This window comes from Gekko japonicus, unplaced genomic scaffold, assembly GCF_001447785.1.
Source record: "Gekko japonicus isolate JY-2015 unplaced genomic scaffold, Gekko_japonicus_V1.1 scaffold3585, whole genome shotgun sequence".
Lineage (NCBI taxonomy): Eukaryota > Metazoa > Chordata > Lepidosauria > Squamata > Gekkonidae > Gekko > Gekko japonicus.
In genome coordinates this window covers 74,517-92,431 of record NW_015162588.1, presented here as the reverse complement: position 1 = coordinate 92,431, position 17,915 = coordinate 74,517, and the positions used below count along the sequence as shown (strand labels likewise).

At 44.0% G+C, this 17,915-nt stretch overlaps 1 protein-coding gene across 1 annotated transcript in view; it reads left to right on the top strand.

Moving 5' to 3' along the window:
- KIAA1468 (KIAA1468 ortholog) overlaps positions 1–17,915 on the top strand; it is a 114,225-nt gene that overhangs the window by 30,511 nt on the left and 65,799 nt on the right. Inside the window, exons 4-9 of the mRNA XM_015406457.1 lie at positions 4,322–4,377; positions 5,280–5,393; positions 6,668–6,868; positions 7,492–7,583; positions 9,163–9,468; positions 17,251–17,326. Coding sequence (XP_015261943.1) covers positions 4,322–4,377; positions 5,280–5,393; positions 6,668–6,868; positions 7,492–7,583; positions 9,163–9,468; positions 17,251–17,326 — 845 coding nt within the window. The remainder of the gene's footprint in view (positions 1–4,321; positions 4,378–5,279; positions 5,394–6,667; positions 6,869–7,491; positions 7,584–9,162; positions 9,469–17,250; positions 17,327–17,915) is intronic.

The following is a 17,915-nucleotide window of genomic DNA, read 5'->3' as shown; positions in this document are numbered from 1 at the left end:
AATGCTTCCTCCAAGCTGTGGAGTCTTGTGAGCAAAAATTCTACTTTGTGAGCTACTGGCATTAAAGTTGTGAGCGAGCGATTTGGCTACTGCATCAATTAGTTTGCTCTGAAGCCCTCCTTCCTGAGCTAGGACAAAAATGTGTGAGCTTGGAGGCTAAATCCTCCAAGCTGTGGAGTCTTGTGAGCAAAAATTCTACTTTGTGAGCTACTGGCATTAAAGTTGTGAGCGAGCGATTTGGCTACTGCATCAATTAGTTTGCTCTGAAGCCCTCCTTCCTGAGCTAGGACAAAAATGTGTGAGCTTGGAGGCTAAAAAACTGTGAACTAGCTCACACTAACTCAACTTAGAGGGAACACTGCTTAGGATCCAGCCCTTTATAAACAAGAAAAATTAGAATGATATTACAGCGTGTTCTATGTTAAATAAATGGTTTCTTGGTTGATCCCGAAAAGCTTTTGAGCGATTAGGATAAATTCCACCCCTGGCATGAGGTATAACTTAATAGAATTTTGAATTAATCTTCTTGCAAGTCCAGAATTCAGTTTTGTGAAACTCTGAATTAGACATTCTTTTCAAGTGTGTTCGTGTCAAACCAATAATTGGTTCAGAAATCTGTAGACTGCCTAATGGGGTCGGCTCAGCAGTCCAGAGCGGAGCAGTGCCTCTGAAACAGCTGTTATCTGCTTTACCGTCAAGCTTTATGGCCTCCTGAGCTACACATTCAGGAAGGGTCATAAAGATGGATTAGATCTTATAAAAGGGCTTTGTTGCTCTAACAGCTTTGATAAACACATTTTGTGCACGATTGTGGTCACGTTTTAGACTAATCTGGCCACTGATCAGTAGGAAAAAACCCTGTGTGTTGAGGCAGTCTGCACATGATAAGACGCCTGGGGATATTCATCCCAAACTATTCCTGAGTATTTTGTTCTGGTTTTCAACCTGCTATTGCAAGCCTGAAACACTGATTTTTCACCCGTTTTGCTTACATATGAGCAAAGTATTAGAAAAGTTCTGTGAGCTACAGTAACTTTGCATGTTGCATTATGGTTTTGGTCTGGAGTATAGTAGGACATCTTCTCTGATCATGTAATAGTGTGGAGGAGGAGGAGGAGATTGGATTTATACCCCGCCCTTCACTCAGAGTCTCAGAGCAGCTTCCCCTCCCCACAGCAAACACCCTGTGAGGTAGGTGGGGCTGAGAGAGCTCTTTCCAGAACTGCCCTTTCAAGAACAGCTCTTGTCAGAACTATGACTTGCCCAAGGTCATCCAGCAGCTGCAGGTGGAGGAGTGGGGAATCAAACACTGTTCTCCCCGATTAGAGTCAGATCACTTAACCACTACACCAAACTGGTCATTCAGGTAAATATCTCCTTTGGCTTTAAAACTTCAAAAATATTCTTAAAACCATGTATTTGATATCTCCTCCCCTCCATGACCAAATTCTGTGGTATTTAAAGTTTCACTGCCTTCATTCATAAATGTGAGATAGTTGAAGCGCTAAAATTTCTGGCAAGCTCCTTGACATTAGATTGTGAATGCTGGGAACTCAGACACAATCTATTTGACAACCTGAATTCCATAAAACAAATTATATGCATACTGCTTATTTGATTTCCGGAAGAAAATTGAAGAAGCATTTGAATAAATTTTAATTGGAAAAGAGCCAGAGGGTTTTAATATAAAACTGGCTTTCAAAAAGCCATTTAGCACACAGATTAAGATCTTCAGCAAAGGTTTTTTGTTGTTATTTATTCATATTTCTATGTTGAATTCAGTACCCTCTTGCCGCTTCTGTAACCAACACACTTCTGACCCGGCATTTCAAATGAAAATAGAAATCCCGTTCTTAAGCTGTATTCAGATGTCTCTAATGAGCTGCAGTTTGTTCATGCCAGTCTTGAGCCAGGTTTAGCCTCTGGCTCGTGTGCTTCCCCATAACATGTGCAGGACTGAGATGGAAGACCTTCCAGGCTTAGTGAATCTTTGACCTGACCAGTTTGGTAGGACATTCAGGTGTTTTAGCCCACCTGGCATTTGTTTCTGACCCATAAAATGCAGTTTTAAACTGAGACACGGATTTGTATTTGTTGGAGTACTGACTTTAGATGTTCCAACCAATACGTTTTCAGAGATTACCACAAAAGGACACCTGCTGCCAAGAAATTTAAGTGCTTCAAGTATGCCTTGCAATGGGAGTGTACCTTGTGCTGTAAATTTCAGAGGTGGTTCCTGTGTTAATGTCACACCTTGAACACTAACAAATATGTTGTTGTGAAAGCTTTTGTGAACTACACCCTACTTCAGATGCACGATGTGTTTTTGAGGCGTGACAAAACTTTGTGTTTTTTTTACTTCTGAAGTCAGGCTGCGGCCAAACCCATAAGACCAGTTATAGAGCCTCAGTCTTCATTCAAAGCGCCGTTTACTTTCGCTGCAGCTTGTTTTTTTACCTGAAAGAAATTAAAACGGCTCCTACTTTGTAAATAAAAACATTCACTCTGTTTTTCTTCAGAGCTTATGTTTTTACTACAACCATGGGTCAACTGTGATAATTTTGAGCCCACTAGATGCTTGGGAGATGCTAGAATGTCAAAAGAGAAACCATGCAGCAGAGTAAACTGTTTTAACAGGAAAACCAAGTTACAGTCACAAATGGCTGTTCGCTGTGTTTGAGTCTTAACAGGGCCCTAAAAATAGTTTGCTGTCTGACATGGGTTGGTGTAATATGGCTTTTCTGACTCTCTGTGCCCTCAGTGATATGTCTTGCTTCAGTTTCCTTAGTGGAGTTTCTGACCTTCTCTACGGCTTGTGTTCTTGCTGATTTTTTTAAAAACATTTTTATCATCCTGTTGCAGGGCATTTCTGATCTGCAATTGTTCTGTGGCCCAACACTTTTATAGCTTTTAAACCAAGAACTGCCTGTTATTCTTAAATTAACATACTCTAAATTGAATGATTGAATTGGGTATTTTTAAGCCAAAAGGTTCTCACCAAATTATCCTCGAGCTGGCTCCTTTCATAGAGTATATGTTAATAGAGAAAGTATCTTACTACTATTGTTATCAGACTTTGTTGCACAGAAATATTTGCAGATCAGCATTGCTGACTACTACAGAATTTTTCCACACTTTTTCATCAGATCCTCAGTTTGTGCTTTTGTATTTCTGCAGTAAAATTCTGTGCATCAAACAATTTACTTCCATTTGGTAGATGTGATGTACTCTAGCTACCCCGTTCTGTTTTTGAACAAGGAAAAAAACCCCGCAAACTGAGTGAATCTTTTTTCCATACACTCTCGTGTCCAAAAGATTGTCCTCAGGAAAAGGGAGTTTTCTGTACATGTTTTCCAAAGATACACAGTCCTTATAATTTAGCCGATCTCTTCAAACACACCTTTTGCATAATGATCTGAAGCTGAGTCTCTTGGGATATTCTAACATAATGATTTTCAGTAATTCCCTGAAAAATAAGTATATTTTCATTTGTGGCTTCATGGTCGCACTGTTTAAGGTCTGTAATCTGGTTGCCTGTGTTACCTCAACCAGTGAATTAACCCTTTCACTATGTTCCCGTGGAGCCGTTTGAAGGTTAGGTACGCCGCTCCACACAAATCGCATTCCACAGAATAGTCACCACCCCATCAGATGATTTCAAAATGGCCTCCAATATAGTAGCAGCCACATGCACACTTCCTCTTTAGACCCTGTAACTGCTGGTGATTACGTTCTGTTTACATGATTTGCATCTTCGTCAGGGTGTGCCCTCAGAGCAAGACACTCTCATAGAGCTTCACCCTCTCTTATTTTTAACTTTTCGACAGTAGTGCGCGTTCATACTCCGTGGGGAACTTTCCAAACAAAGTAGAGACGGCAGCAATGCCTTGCTAAACCCGATAGCATTCCTTGTCAGACCGCTTAAGTTATGAAGATCAGATCCTAATGATGGAAAACCTTCACCAGTTTGCTTCAGTCTAACTCTGCTGCATGCGTTCATGAGTCCCATAAAGATTGCATGCTTTGTCTTTAATACAAATTGTATTTTATTTTCATACCCATCCTTGCTTTTTTATATTTCATTTTTTTGTTTCCCTGTTCTTGGTTGGATGCCTGTATATGTTTAATCCAATCCTTGTCCAGTCCTGGAGTTTGAACTACGGAAAGCAAGGGAGACCATTCAGGCCCTCCGAGCCAACCTGACTCAGGCTGCAGGTGGTGTACATAAACCTTTTCCTTAGTATTTGTATTTTGACAAAATAGCAGAGGCTGGAGCCTTACGAAATGGAGAATAATACCTTTTGTGTATTGCTGTTTACAGAAAATGAAGTTCCTTTGCAGGAACGGAGAAATTACAAATCAAGTCCTGAAATTCAGGTAGGTAACTACAGAGGCCTTCGCTTGTTGTTACCTTATGTTAGTGTTACAGTTACTCACTCACCTCTAGGATAGAGATGTAAAATTTCTGGAAATTTTGAAGCTCGGGAAAAAACCCGGGTTTTTTCGGGGGGAAACGGAAATTTTCGGGAAAATTGAAAAAATGCTACATTAGCATTTCTTTTGTCTTTTCTAGATTGAAAGTCATTCTGTTACTTTAGGAACATAAAATATGACTATGGACATTTTTACTTGGCATGAAATTATCACAACTAGCATATTAAAAATATAGTGTATCCAAACAGTTATTACAAACAGAATACCCGCCCACATGCAAAAACAAAACTGAAACATTTTTCTTTTCTTCTGACAATAGCACCTCCTAAAGGAAGAAATGCATCTTGTTCTTGCATTGGAGAGTTCAGTTTGTAACCTAGGACTTGCTTGTCTGCAGTGCAGAGAAATTAGATCAATCTGATACCATATATATATATATTTTAGAAATGATTTGGAAAATATTTGAACACCTTGTTTTGAAATATTTTATTCATTATGTTAAAATAAAACGTTCCATAATCAATTTTTTTCTTTTCTTTCTTTTTCCAATTTTTCGGAAAAAAACAAAAAAAGCTTCAGGGGAAAAACGGAAAAAAACCCGTTCCCCCCCCCGAATTTTTCCGGTTTTTTTCCGGGCCTTCACATCTCTACTCTAGGCAAGTGCATTTCTGATCACACCTTTCAAAACAGCTCTATAATTCATAGGTGTACATGATTGAGCAGTTTTAACACTATGTAGGCCAGCAAACATTTATATTTATCTTTATTGCTGTCCTAAAATCTGTGGATCGTAATGGGGACCAACATTTAATAAACCTGTAATAATTGTTTGTTCTTGTTCCTAGGAACCAATTAAACCTCTTGAAAAAAGAGCTCTAAACTTCTTAGTCAATGAATTTTTATTAAAAAATGGTTACAAGCTGACTTCAATAACTTTTTCAGATGAAAACGACGATCAGGTGAGGTTGCATAGTGTTCACTTTTATAGCTGAAGTTTTTAGGCATTCATTTTTATGGCTGTTTTCTGATGTTGCTTCCAATAATTTGCGTCTTCCCTTTTTCCAGATTACCTAATTAGATACCTGTTTTGTGAGAGAAGTGGATGCAGGGTTATTTTCCTGTTCATAGTAGGAAGCAAAAAAGCATAGCTAGCTTCTGTTTTAGTAGAGTAGAAGGATGCCCAGATGCCAGTAATCAACATGGCAGTCTCTTTGAACATTAGAAATATAGGATGATGTTACTGTCCTAAGTTATAATGCTGTGAAGATGATTAGTTGGCTATGGGCTGTGAACATGAGAAAATCTTACTAATAACTTCTAGTCTAGTACTCCCCAGATAGTTGCTCTGGGGAAAATGAAATTTTGCTAAAATCTAATTATGTCCATAAGATCTTGATGAATGAGGTAGCACAGACTGAAGGTTACTGAAAACAAAAGTGTCCTTGTAACAAAGTCTGGACTCCGTAGCTTGTAGCTTGTACATGTGGCATTTTACTCAAATACCTTATATATCTATATACCTCCAATACGTCTGTACACCTCCCCACCACCATTTAACAGAACTATATCAATGACCAAGCTAGTTTAGGATGAGAAAACTTGTCCAAGGTTAGTTTGTCTGTTTGGGCTCCACTTTCATTCAATATATTTGCACGATCTGTTCTTTTAGTAATAATTCTGTGGACCACATTGACACCCTTGGGATTTTCTTTTCTTTCTTTTTCGCTGTAACGCTGTACTTGTCCTTCAAATAATTGCTATAGTCTATAAGAATTTAGTTTTGCTGCCTTCAAACAGGCATATCTCAGTTACTTAAGAACAGCCTTCCTGAATTTCTGAGGGCCTATCGCCTTATGGCACATTGTTCTCATCCCATCTGGTCCCAACATGGCTTTTCTCTCTGTGTCTGCTGATGGTTAAAACAGCTGAGGAAATGGTGGTTTTCCTCCTTGGTTTGAGGCATCCATGTGTGATCAGCTTCCTCATTCTGCCATGAATCTAAGATCTGTTTGGTTTGCCGGGTGTCAGACCAAGTTTTATTACTCCAGACGAATGAATTTGCTAGTTATTAAATCCAAAGCACCCGAAGGCTGACACAGAGAAACTGAGCTGGCTGTTAGTAGCTCAGTAGAAACCATTTTAGTGTTGTGAGGCCGAAGTTCTGTTTGTGTCCATGAGAAGAACCATGGACAGGAAGAGCACCACAAACCTTTCTGCTTTTGCCCTTCCAAAGGATTTTGAGCTGTGGGATGACGTGGGACTGAACATTCCAAAGCCCCCAGACTTGCTCCAGCTCTACCGTGATTTCGGGAACCACCAAATATCCGCAAAGGACGTTTCGGATGTCGCCGTTGGCACAGAGGAGGACGAGTTAGACGCCACCACTCCTATCCTTGAGACCATTCCCCTGTTTGGAACGCCACAATCCATAGAGGTAGTGAAACGTAGGCTGCGAGCACACGAGCAGGAAAATGCGGGGGGGGGGGGGGGGGGCTGTTTGCCCCGGGGCTTAAAAACGTGCGATTGCGCGAGCAGACCCACCGTGGAGGTCCCGTGGTAGGGGGGAGGTGCCGATCACTCCACAGTCCTGTAGCGCGGCAAAGAAGCGGGGCGCGGGGCAAATGGGATTGGTTGTGTGTTTTTTAACTCAAATGTGCGCATGCTCCCTTGGCTGCTTGTGCGCATCTGTGGAGACTTTGAAAAAAAACAACCTTTTTGCGAGGGGACATGGGCAGGCACCGGAACTACCACTGGAAACGCGATCAGATGCCCGCCCTTGCCTCACGGTTTCAGGAAACTAGTACCTCCAAGGTACTAGTTTTTTTACTGTGCATCTTCGGCGGGAAGCCTCGGGTTCGCCATGGGAGCTTGACGCTTCCCAGATGTGGCGGTGAGATCGCGCCCGGAAAATCCGCCTATCTTCCGTCCCTCTAGCGTGCCTAATGCTCCATGTGACCGCAGCCGTAATTCGCTTTTGCACATCGGAAAGCCTGCTGCCCCGGAATACAGTACAGCAAGTTATGTTTTTCCCCCTCCCATCTTTTCCCTCTTGTTTAGCAATGTGTAATGGTGCAGAAATTGGAAGATCAAATTAACGCGTTAAGCACGGAGAAATGGTCTCTGATGGAACAGATACAAAGGCTGGAAAGGTATGTGCTGTCACACTGTAGCTTGTGAGGCTTCTTTTTTTGGTATCCAGTGAAAATGCAGTTGGTAAAATAGATGGATCACTAGATAGTCAGTAGTTTCCCTAATTAACAAGAGTATTTTGATAATCTAGGTTGCCCTCTTGATTGTTATGGGAAACCTTGGCCATGCCAAGCTTTCTCAGGATGATGTGCTATGGAAGCCCTGAAAAGAATAGGTGTTGTGCTAGACCATGTGCCTTCCTCCTATCTTAGTTCTTAGTTGCTGTTTTCAAAGGAAGGGATGCAGTCGTGCCTAGAGCGGACGCCAGTGGTAAAGAGTGCTGGGGGCTTGGAACGTGGCAAGGTATTTAATTGGATGTCAAGTGTTGTTGTTGGTTTTTATGAAAGGTAACACCCACCCTTCCAGTTTAATTGCTTCCAATTACTTTTCATCCAGCACACAGTAGCATTTTTAAAATTCTTATAACTCTTTTTGTTTGCTTACCTAGTCAAACTCAATGAGAGGTTGACATGTCGCTACTACTGTTTGCTGCTTGGTGTGGATAACCAGGGGTTACTTTTTTTTATTATTATTAATTTTTCTAAAATAACAATCAACAGAAACATTTCAAACACAAACCATAACCTAAACTGTTACATATTACATATTCATAAAGCTTTGAAAGCCCAATACAAAATATTCATCTGAAGTTTTTTCTAATACATGTATCACAAACAGATCTTCTCAATAACATTAACAGAGCCCATTCTTTTTGTATAAATGCATAATATTGTGAATTTTGTGCTGTATTTATATTTTCTAATATAAATTCCAAGTTTTCCAAAACGGGACGCCATCTGCCGAAGAAATCCAGAGATTTAGTACAGTCTTCTAAGCCAGAAAGCCTTTCTGAAATTTTGTCCATTAGGAAATGTTCCCATATTTTAGAATACCATAATTTTATTGGTATCGATTTACTGCTCTTCCAAGTCTGTGCTATTGTTGTTTGTGCGGCTGCTATCAATATTGTAAGCAATTCTTTGGAATATAAAGGAATGGAAATATCTTGCCAATTGTGTAGTAATAACCAGGGGTTACTTCATGTTCCTAGACAGACTGGCATCAGTCAGGTCTCCTCTTCCACCATGTTTGAACTACAATCACAGACACACTCACAGACACACAATATTCTAATACTGCATGGGGGGTATAACACGTTGGACTGAGCATTCCAAAGCCTCTTGACCATGGGGTGGATATGACAGTTATATGGATTTTCTGTAAAATATCACGCTTGTCAATTTCTGAGTTGACTTCAGAGAATGCAGTAATGTTACTTATCTGCTTACCGGCAATTTGTGATGTTAAAGAGGAGTCCACAGAGCTTTCTTCCAAAGCCTTCAAATCCTCCTTAGGTTCCCACCTTGTAAAATAGTCTGCATAAATGCTGTGTGACACATTTTTGAGAAACGCTGCTTAATATGCTTCAAGGCAGTGATTCATTACTGGAGGTGACTTATTCTTTGCTAGTGTTTCATACAACAATCTTCTGATTAGTAAGGGAAGCTACAACCAGCTCTTTTTGTTTCCCTCTTATAGTGAAATAGACTACTTAAGGAATGAAAAACCTGCTGTTCCCGTAATATGCGATTCGGTCCAGTCGTCTCTAGTTCAAGTGCCTCTCACATTCCCTGATGATAATGGAAGATATTTGGATATCAAGAGTTCTGCCACTGACAGCAACCATGGGGAAACTGAAGAGGAAAGGCTTTTCACAGGAACTGAACCTGAATCCAGACTTCCTAAGGATAACACTAAGAGTTGTCTCCCTAATAAGGAGAGAGAAAAACTTCCGTCTTGTCCCCCGTCCATTAAAGCTGCCGTACACTTTGATAAACCCAATAGGTTAGTGATTCTTCAAAAAGTCTCTCTCATCTTTAGAATAAGGATACCAGTTTTGACTCTTGAATGGCTTTAGCACTTACTCTATATGAGGCATTTAACAATGCACGGGCAATCCATATTTACTGCATAGTCCTCAACAAAGCTTTTATAGGATTACTTTTTCTTTTGGGGTGCAGAAGCTCAGTAGCCCCTTTGAGACATAAAAATGCTACCTTGCTGGACGTCTTAAGAAAATGAGAAGCTATATAGAGCTAACAGAACTTCTAACTAGGAAATACTAATCTAGTCTCTCCAGCTTCTGTGTTGTATAAACCAGCTTTCTCATATATCATAATGTTTCTTATTTGAACCATATGTTCAGTACAGCTGAGCTATTCAAAGTGTAGAAAGCTATTTTCCTTAGTAGCGGGAACTGTAGTAGCAGACATTGTAAGCCAAAACTCTAGCTTGCAAGGACAGTTCTTTCTTGATCGGAGTCTACTATAGTCCTGTATGCGCAACATGGGTAGAAGGCCATGTGCGTAGAGGGGGAGCACAACATCTGTAGAGGACAACATGCATGGGACGGCCCTGTCCTATGTGCTTTTTCTATACTATGGACATATAGACTGTCTACACATTCCTCATTGACCAGGAGTGTTGCTTTTCAAGCATTCACAATCACTGGAGTGGAGCCTCACATACACACAGTCTGTGTGCATACAAGCAGAGTGGTAACGTTAGACTGTGGCTACATAGGTGCACGGGCAGTGATACTTCCCCGATACAAGTGTTGCCTCCTACTCATATTTCACAAGTATAAGACTGTAGCATACTACCAGAGAGCCAGTTTGGTGTAGTGGTTAAGAGCAGCTAACTCTAATCTGGAGAAGCAGTTTTGATTCCCCACTCCTCCACACTCAGCTGCTGGGTGACCTTGGTCCAGTCACAAGTTCTCTCAGAGCTGCTCTCTCAAAAGCAGTTCTCTTAGAGCTCTCCCAGCCTCCCGTACCTCACAAGGGTGTCTGTTGTGGGGAGGGGAAGGGAAAGGAGATTGTGAGTCGCTCTGAGACTCCGAGTGAAGGGCGGGGTATAAATCCAACTCTTCTTCTTCGATGTGGGGAAGCATTGCAGTATTCAGATGGCATCGGTAGTTGGTGACTTCACATCTGGGTGCATCTCAGAGTAGACTGTCCTTTTCCTCTGCTGCCGTTCCCCCGTCTGCCAAAATAGTATCCGGTCTACTTTGTCTCCTGTCCAGTCCTTACACAAAGAAATACATGAGGAAATTCAGGAACTAGAGCTGAAGAAGCTTCTAGAGAGCCAGTTTGGTGTAGTGGTTAAGTGTGCGGACTCTAATCTGGGAGAACCGGGTTTGATTCCCCACTTCTCCACTTGCACCTGCTGATGTGACCTTGGGTCAGTCACAAGCTCTGGCACAGCTGTCCTTGAAAAAGAGCAGTTTGTGTCAGAGTTCTCTCAGCCCCACCCACCTCACAGGGTGTCTGTTGTGGGGAGGGGGAGGGAAAGGAGTTTGTAAGCTGCTCTGAGACACCTTTGGGTAGCGAAGGGCGGGGTATAAATCCAATCTCTTCTTCTTCTTCCAGAGAAACGTGTTCAAATTGAATTGCATGTTGCAGGTAACATAAGCATGCTATCTGAAAAGGCTCCAGTTTGCCGCGTTCTCTTTCAGTGTGTACAAGCCCTTACCCAAGCCAGGGTACTGTATTATGTGTTTTCCTTATTCTCACTAACAGAGCGTGATGGTAAGTGGGAAAGGAACTCAGCCTGTAGGTGCCATTTGCACCAACCTCCCTATCGCAGCCACAGTGTGTAGCTCTGCCTTTGGGTCATTAAGTCCTTTTGCAGAACTATGACCGTGGGCCAGCACCAGCCACTTTTCTGTCCAACCCCAAGAGGCAGGGTTGGAGTTACCAGCCCAGCCTCTTTAGTAGCTGCAACCCCCACCTCTTCGAAAGGGCTTTCGGGGCACTCAGAAAGCCTGACCAAAGAAGTGGGGTTGCCGCTGCTCAAGGACTTGGTGGCTCGAGCCCTGCCGCTTGAGCCAGGCTCTTGTGCTTTCCCCTGCCTGTTTGGCAAGGCTTTAGGAGCACTGGGAAGGCAGGGCTGCAACTCTTTAGGGATAGCTCCAGGGTCTTTGTAAAATGGGGTGACCCTGCCTCTGTCTTGGGCCAGCCCACTGGGACTGTTGGCTTAAGGGGGCCCCCCCAAAAGTAAAAATGTTTGGGCGCTCCTGATTTGGCATGTGTATCTGTCGTATCATTTTTTGTCTAAAACAAAACATGGTTGCTAATAAATCATTAGAAAAACTCCAAGGGCATTGTGTACATTTTCCTAAGCAGAGATCATTTTGCGGGGGAACGCAATGATGAAGCCCCGCCCCCTGCTTCCGGCCGCCCCGCTTCCAGCCCTCATTCAGCCAGGAGGAGGCAGGAGAAGAGGGAGGGTAAGTTGCTTCCTCCCCGCCTCTCCCCACCCCTGCCTGCCTGGGGCCAGGGAGGGCCTTCGCAGGTCTTCCTTGCACTCCCGCCGGCCTTGCAGGTCCACCGCCAGGCCCCTGATGTCAAGGGGTGTGGCATATGCTAATGAGTTCCCCTAGCTCTTTTTCTATGAAATGACCCCTGTTCCTAAGTATATAACCCATGTCAATGAAAGTACAGTGGAGCAATGTGTATTGCAACAAAGGGCTAAAGCACACAGTGGGTTGGATCCTCCAGAACTTTTCGGGAACTGATGGTGCTTTTCTCCAGTACAAAGTTCCTTCGCTGAAGACGTTTGTCAGAACTTCTGCAGTATCCAGCCCCAGTGTCTTGTGTATCTCTCCATTGGCAATAGGTGAGTGGAAATAAGACTCAAACAGCAGCCAGTGCGTTTGGACATGTTGGTTCTCACTTAATCTCAGAAAAATGCACCTTCACACCAGTGTTCCCTCTAAGCTGAGTTAGTGTGAGCCAGCTCACAGTTTTTTAGCCTCCGTCTCACACATTTCTGTCTTAGCTCAGGAAGGATGGCTCCAGAGCAGACTAATTTATGCAGCAGCCAAATCGCTCGCTCACGACTTTAATGCCGGCAGCTCACAAAGTAGAATTTTTGCTCACGAGACTCCACAGCTTAGAGGGAACATTGCTTCACACTATAAACTGTCATCTGTTACTGGTATCATCCACGGATAATGCTTCTTCAAACATAGTGGCTGAACATGTTTTTCTCACGTAAACCTCAAGATGCGAATGTATTTCGGGTGAGACTTGATAATGAAATCTCATTTTAGAAACTAACACTTTTAAGTGGTGGTAGATATAACAGCAGTTTCCTGAGAACTTCTTTTGTGTTCTGGAAGTGAGAACAACTTTCCTTGTAGTCGAATAGTGAGAAGCTGTTTGTCTGTGAAATATTGCCTAGAACAGGGGTGGCCAAACTTGCTTAACAGAAGAGCCACATAGAGTGAACGTCAGATGTCTGAGAGTCGCAAGACATGAACAAATATGACACACACGTTTTTATTGGAAAATATGCAAACTTTATTAAAATTAAATTGATAACTTTAGATGGAGAGGGAGGGCAGAAAAAGAGAGAAAGAACGAAAGGTGGAAGGATGGATGGATGGATGGATGGATGGATGTAAGGAAGGAAGGAAGGAAGGAAGGAAGGAAGGAAGGAAGGAAGGAAGGAAAGCAAATAGTTGGGGGAGGGAGAGAGAAGTGGAAAGAAAGCAACTTTAAATGCATCCTCCAAGCCCCGCCCCCCTGCTGGTTAGCTTGGTTTGGAGGAGGGGTTTAAAGAGACAGATGCCTTCTCCGAGCTAGCGGTGGGGAGGGGGCTTTGAGAATGCATTTAGTTTCTTTCTTTCTCTGCACTGGCTGGGGAAGGGAAGATCAATTGGGGAGGCATGCCTCCCCTTTGCTTCCCCAGCCACCCTAGCAGGAGCCACACAATAAGTGTAAAAGAGCCGCATGTGGCTCCCGAGCCACAGTTTGGCCACCCCTGGCCTAGAAGCATTGGGGGGGGGGGATTTTGGGCCATAGGGAGAAGTGGGAAGTTGCGCTCCACAGATGGAAATCCCTTCTGGTGCCCAGAAACTTTCCAGTGGGTACAAACCATTGTAGCTGTGTTGAACTATAGCCACGTTTTGTTATTGCCACTTTGCACTGAGAGGTGTGGTACTGATATTCTAAAGAAAACATTTTCTTAATAAGCCTTGAAAGTCCGCTACACACTTCTGCATACCTGCATTCTCCCAAGTAACCAAGGCTCGTTCTCTCACACCAGTCAGGATTTTAAGAATAACACTTAAATCGTGCTAAGATCCAAAGCTCTGCTTTGGAGCTTCTCGGCCTCTTCTTCTGGTAGTGGATTCCCCATGGTCTCCACCATCCTATTTCTGAAACGCGACGCAGAACAAAGTATCTTATGCAGCTGCGTGACGAATCTTAAGCAGATGGGAGCGAAGAAGGAAACACAGTTGCGTACAGGATGCGCCTCTCTGGCCCCAGAACATGGCTTTGGATTCCATGGATCTGCTCTACTTGCAGAGGCTCTTACCTCTGGCCGAAGGAGCCATCGTCTCAAGCAAGGCACTCAGAAATGTCTCTTGCATTGGGGCGGGGGGGAATCTACTGCCAGGGGAAAGTACCTCTGTTAGCAAAATGGATCTGTGGGATCCCGCCTCATCTGCAGCGTCACACCGTAACTGCTGAGACCGCCACTAATGTCTTCGTATATTGTCTTAAGAGGCCCTCTGGTAATGTGCCCATTACAAGCGTACAGATGCAATTATCTTGAAATGAAACGGTCTGTCCCACAGCCTTAGATGAGGACTTCGATGCCTAAAAGACACACACACCCTTTTCTCTGCTCTTAGTATCGCCTTGGCGAAGTTAGCAAAGGCACAGAGTGGGAAAGAACGTTTTCCAGTGCTTTATTTTTCTGTAGAAAATTATACCATCTCTGAAGTTTCATTGTTTTATAAAACTTACGGTGATTAATGGGTGCCATTCCCAATGAAATATTAGGCAAGCAGGTAAATATAGCTCAAAAAATGTATGAGGGTGTGCGTGTATGCTTTAAAAGGTAAAGGTTCCCTTGCTCGAAAGCCAGTCGAGTCCGACTCTAGGGTTGCGGTGCTCATCTCCGTTTCCAAGCCGAAGAGCCAGCGCTGTCTGAAGATGTTTCCGTGGTCATGTGGCCGGCACGACTAAACACCAAGGCGCACGGAACGCTGTTACCTTCCCACCGAAGTGGTACCTATTTATCTACTTGCAATTTCTTGCTTTCGAACTGCTAGGTTGGCAGGAGCTGGAACTAGAGACGGGAGCTCACTCCGTCATGCGGCACACTCGGGTCTCGAACTGCTGAACTACCGACCTTCCACAGCCTGCAGTTCAGCGTCTTAACCACTTGAGCCACCGCAGCTCCTGTATGCTTTACTGATTTGTAAAAAGGGGGATGAAGCCAAAAATGCATATAATAATCAAAATTTTTAAAACATCAAGGCGTGAATCCACCTAACTGGCTATGAATATCAAATCACAACCAAAACTGTTACCTCTGGGTCGCCTCTCGCAAGATGGAAGGAGTGTTGCAGTCACCTGTCCAATTTGGAACGAACGCGTTATCTCACATAGAGTGATGTCGCAGTAGAGGCGACGGTATTATCCTAAGCAGAATTTACGCCCTTCTAAACCCGGAGCTGCGGTGGCTCAAGTGGTTAAGACGCTGAACTGCAGGCTGTGGAAGGTCGGTAGTTCAGCAGTTCGAGACCTGAGTGTGCCGCATGACGGAGGGAGCTCCCGTCTCTAGATCCAGCTCCTGCCAACCTAGCAGTTCGAAAGCAAGAAATTGCAAGTAGATAAATAGGTACCACTTCGGTGGGAAGGGAACAGCGGTCCGTGCGCCTTGGTGTTTAGTCATGCCGGCCACATGACCACGGAAACGTCTTCGGACAGCGCTGGCTCTTCGGCTTGGAAACGGAGATGAGCACCGCAACCCTAGAGTCGGACTCGACTGGCTTTCGAGCAAGGGAACCTTTACCTTTTTAAACCCGTTGGTTCAAAGGGTGTTTTGGGCACCTATGGTTAGGATGGCACTGCCAGCAGCCCCCACAGAAGTGGGTTAAATCCTGTTGAGACAGATGAGTGGCAAGCAAGTCTGCAGCTTCTCATGCGTGGTTAGGGTTGCTGGCTCAAGGCTGGTAAATATCTAGATCTTTGGAGGATGAAGCCTGGAAAGGGTGGGGCTTGGGAAGGGGAGGGGCCTCATCAGGGTGTAATGCTATAGAGTCCATCCTCCAAAGCAGCTGTTTTCTCCAAGGGAACTGATCTCTGTCATCTGGAGATCAGTTGTAATAGTAGGGGGTTTCCAGGCACCACCTGGAGGTTGGCAACCCTGTGCATGGTTCTTTATGTGTACTGCAAGGAGGAGGAGATTGGATTTATACCCCGCCCTTCATTCAGAGTCTCAGAGCGGCTTACAAACTCCTTTCCCTTCCCCTCCCCACAACAGACACCCTGTGAGGTGGGTGGGGCCGAGAGAGCTCTGACAGAAACTCAAGGACAGGTCGGACAGAACTATGGCTTTCCCCTAGGTCATCCAGCATCTGCAAGTGGAGGAGTGGGGAATCAAACCCGGTTCTCCCAGATTAGAGTCCACGCACTTAACCACTACATCAAAACCACTACACCAAAGGAGACAACAAGCAACCATGAACCAAGGCTAAAAATACCAGGTTAGAGTCCGTGCACTTAAACACTGCACCAGACTGGCTGCTCAGTGCCTTTTTCTTCCTCTTAATCTCAAGCAGTCTAAGGCGAGTGCATGTCACGTCTACTTTTCCCCCAAAATAGTATTCCACTGAAGTAATTTCCACATAAAGTTTTTGGGTTTTGTTTCCTAATCAAGGGTGGTTTAAGTGAAATATACAAATATTTCAGTTCAAGTGTTTGTTGCTGTTGTGACAAAATTAATTTGGGGTGGTACTTAAAATTTCGTTGACCAAGGAGAAGCCAGAATAAATTTGTTAAGTCAGGTCATGCTGTGTGTAGGGGGGTCCAAAAATACTCTGGATTCCCCCCCCCCCCCGGAAATTGCTTTCTCTCTCAGATTTTCTGGAAAACGTTCCAAGTCCTAATTTTTAAAAATTATTTTCCTCGTATTGCCAGTACAATTTAATAATGTTTTTTGAACTGTGATGTAGCTGTTGCGAGAAAAAACTTGCAAGACTTTTTCGTCTAGAAAGTAGTTTAAAATTCTACAGGTGTATATATATCAGGGCATTTTTTGTAGAAAAAGCCCAGCAGGAACTCATTAGCATAATAGGCCACACCCAACAGTAGAAACTCATAAGCATATTAGGCCACACCCTGACAGCACCGCTCATTAGCATATTAGGCCGCACCCCCATGTTACCAGAAATGTGGTCATCCAGCCACACCCACCTTTTGCTTCTTCTGTTTACCTTGTTTGTTGTCAAAGCCTAGGGCTTTGTTTGTAGCACGAACTCCTTTGCATGTTAGGTCACACACCCCTAATGTAGCCAACCCTAATGAGTTCCTGCTGTTGGGTGTGGCCTATTATGCTAATGAGTTCCTGCTGGGCGTGGCCAACTCGGGAGCCAGCCGGAACTCCGTTCCTGTGCGTTCCTGCCCAGAAATAGCCCTGATATATATCATTTCCTGTTCGCTTTCAATGATGAAGCAAATAGGCGTTCTGTACTAGTAACTTGCTGACTGTGTTTTCCGTTCCCTGCCTTTATTTCCCACAACCATCATTGAAACACGACATCAGGAAGCTGTCGCCTGCATTCCACCAAGCGTTGCTGTCCTTCTGTCAGATGTCAGCAGAAAGCCGTTTGGGATCAGAGGTACGTGTAGTCCTTTAGTGACGCATTAAAGCTCAGCGAACCGTCTGTGCCCAGGAGACCGTTTCAGTTTTAATCTTTGACGTCTGCTTGTGTCAGAGACTTAGAAGAGTTCTTTTGAAAAGCTGGAGGAGCTGTATGCTGGCTTAATACTTGTGGCTGGCCTGTTCTCAGAAGCACACAGGAGAAGATGCTGTCGTGGGCAGCGGGTTATCTGCAGAAATGCTACCCGTGTGGAAGCATCAGTTCATGCATATGGACTCAGCTTTGACCTCCCAGAGACAAGAATACTTGCACGACCCAACTAGACGGCACCTGAGTGCCGTATCAGATGTCAACTTTGAATATCTGAGGGGGACTCCCAGTGACTTCATTTTAAGCACTGCGTAGTGCCATTGCTGTGCACAGGGGTCATTTCCTGCAGGAGTGCACAGGAGCGGAGCTCTGGTAGTAAAGAGCCCAGGGGGCGGACACATGCAACAAGCCCCACCCCCTGCTCCCAGCAGCCCTCAGTCAGAGCAAGAAGCAGCCAGGTAAGCTGCAGAGCCCCCCCCCCCGGCCCAAAACAGTCTAGTGGCACCTTTAAGACCAA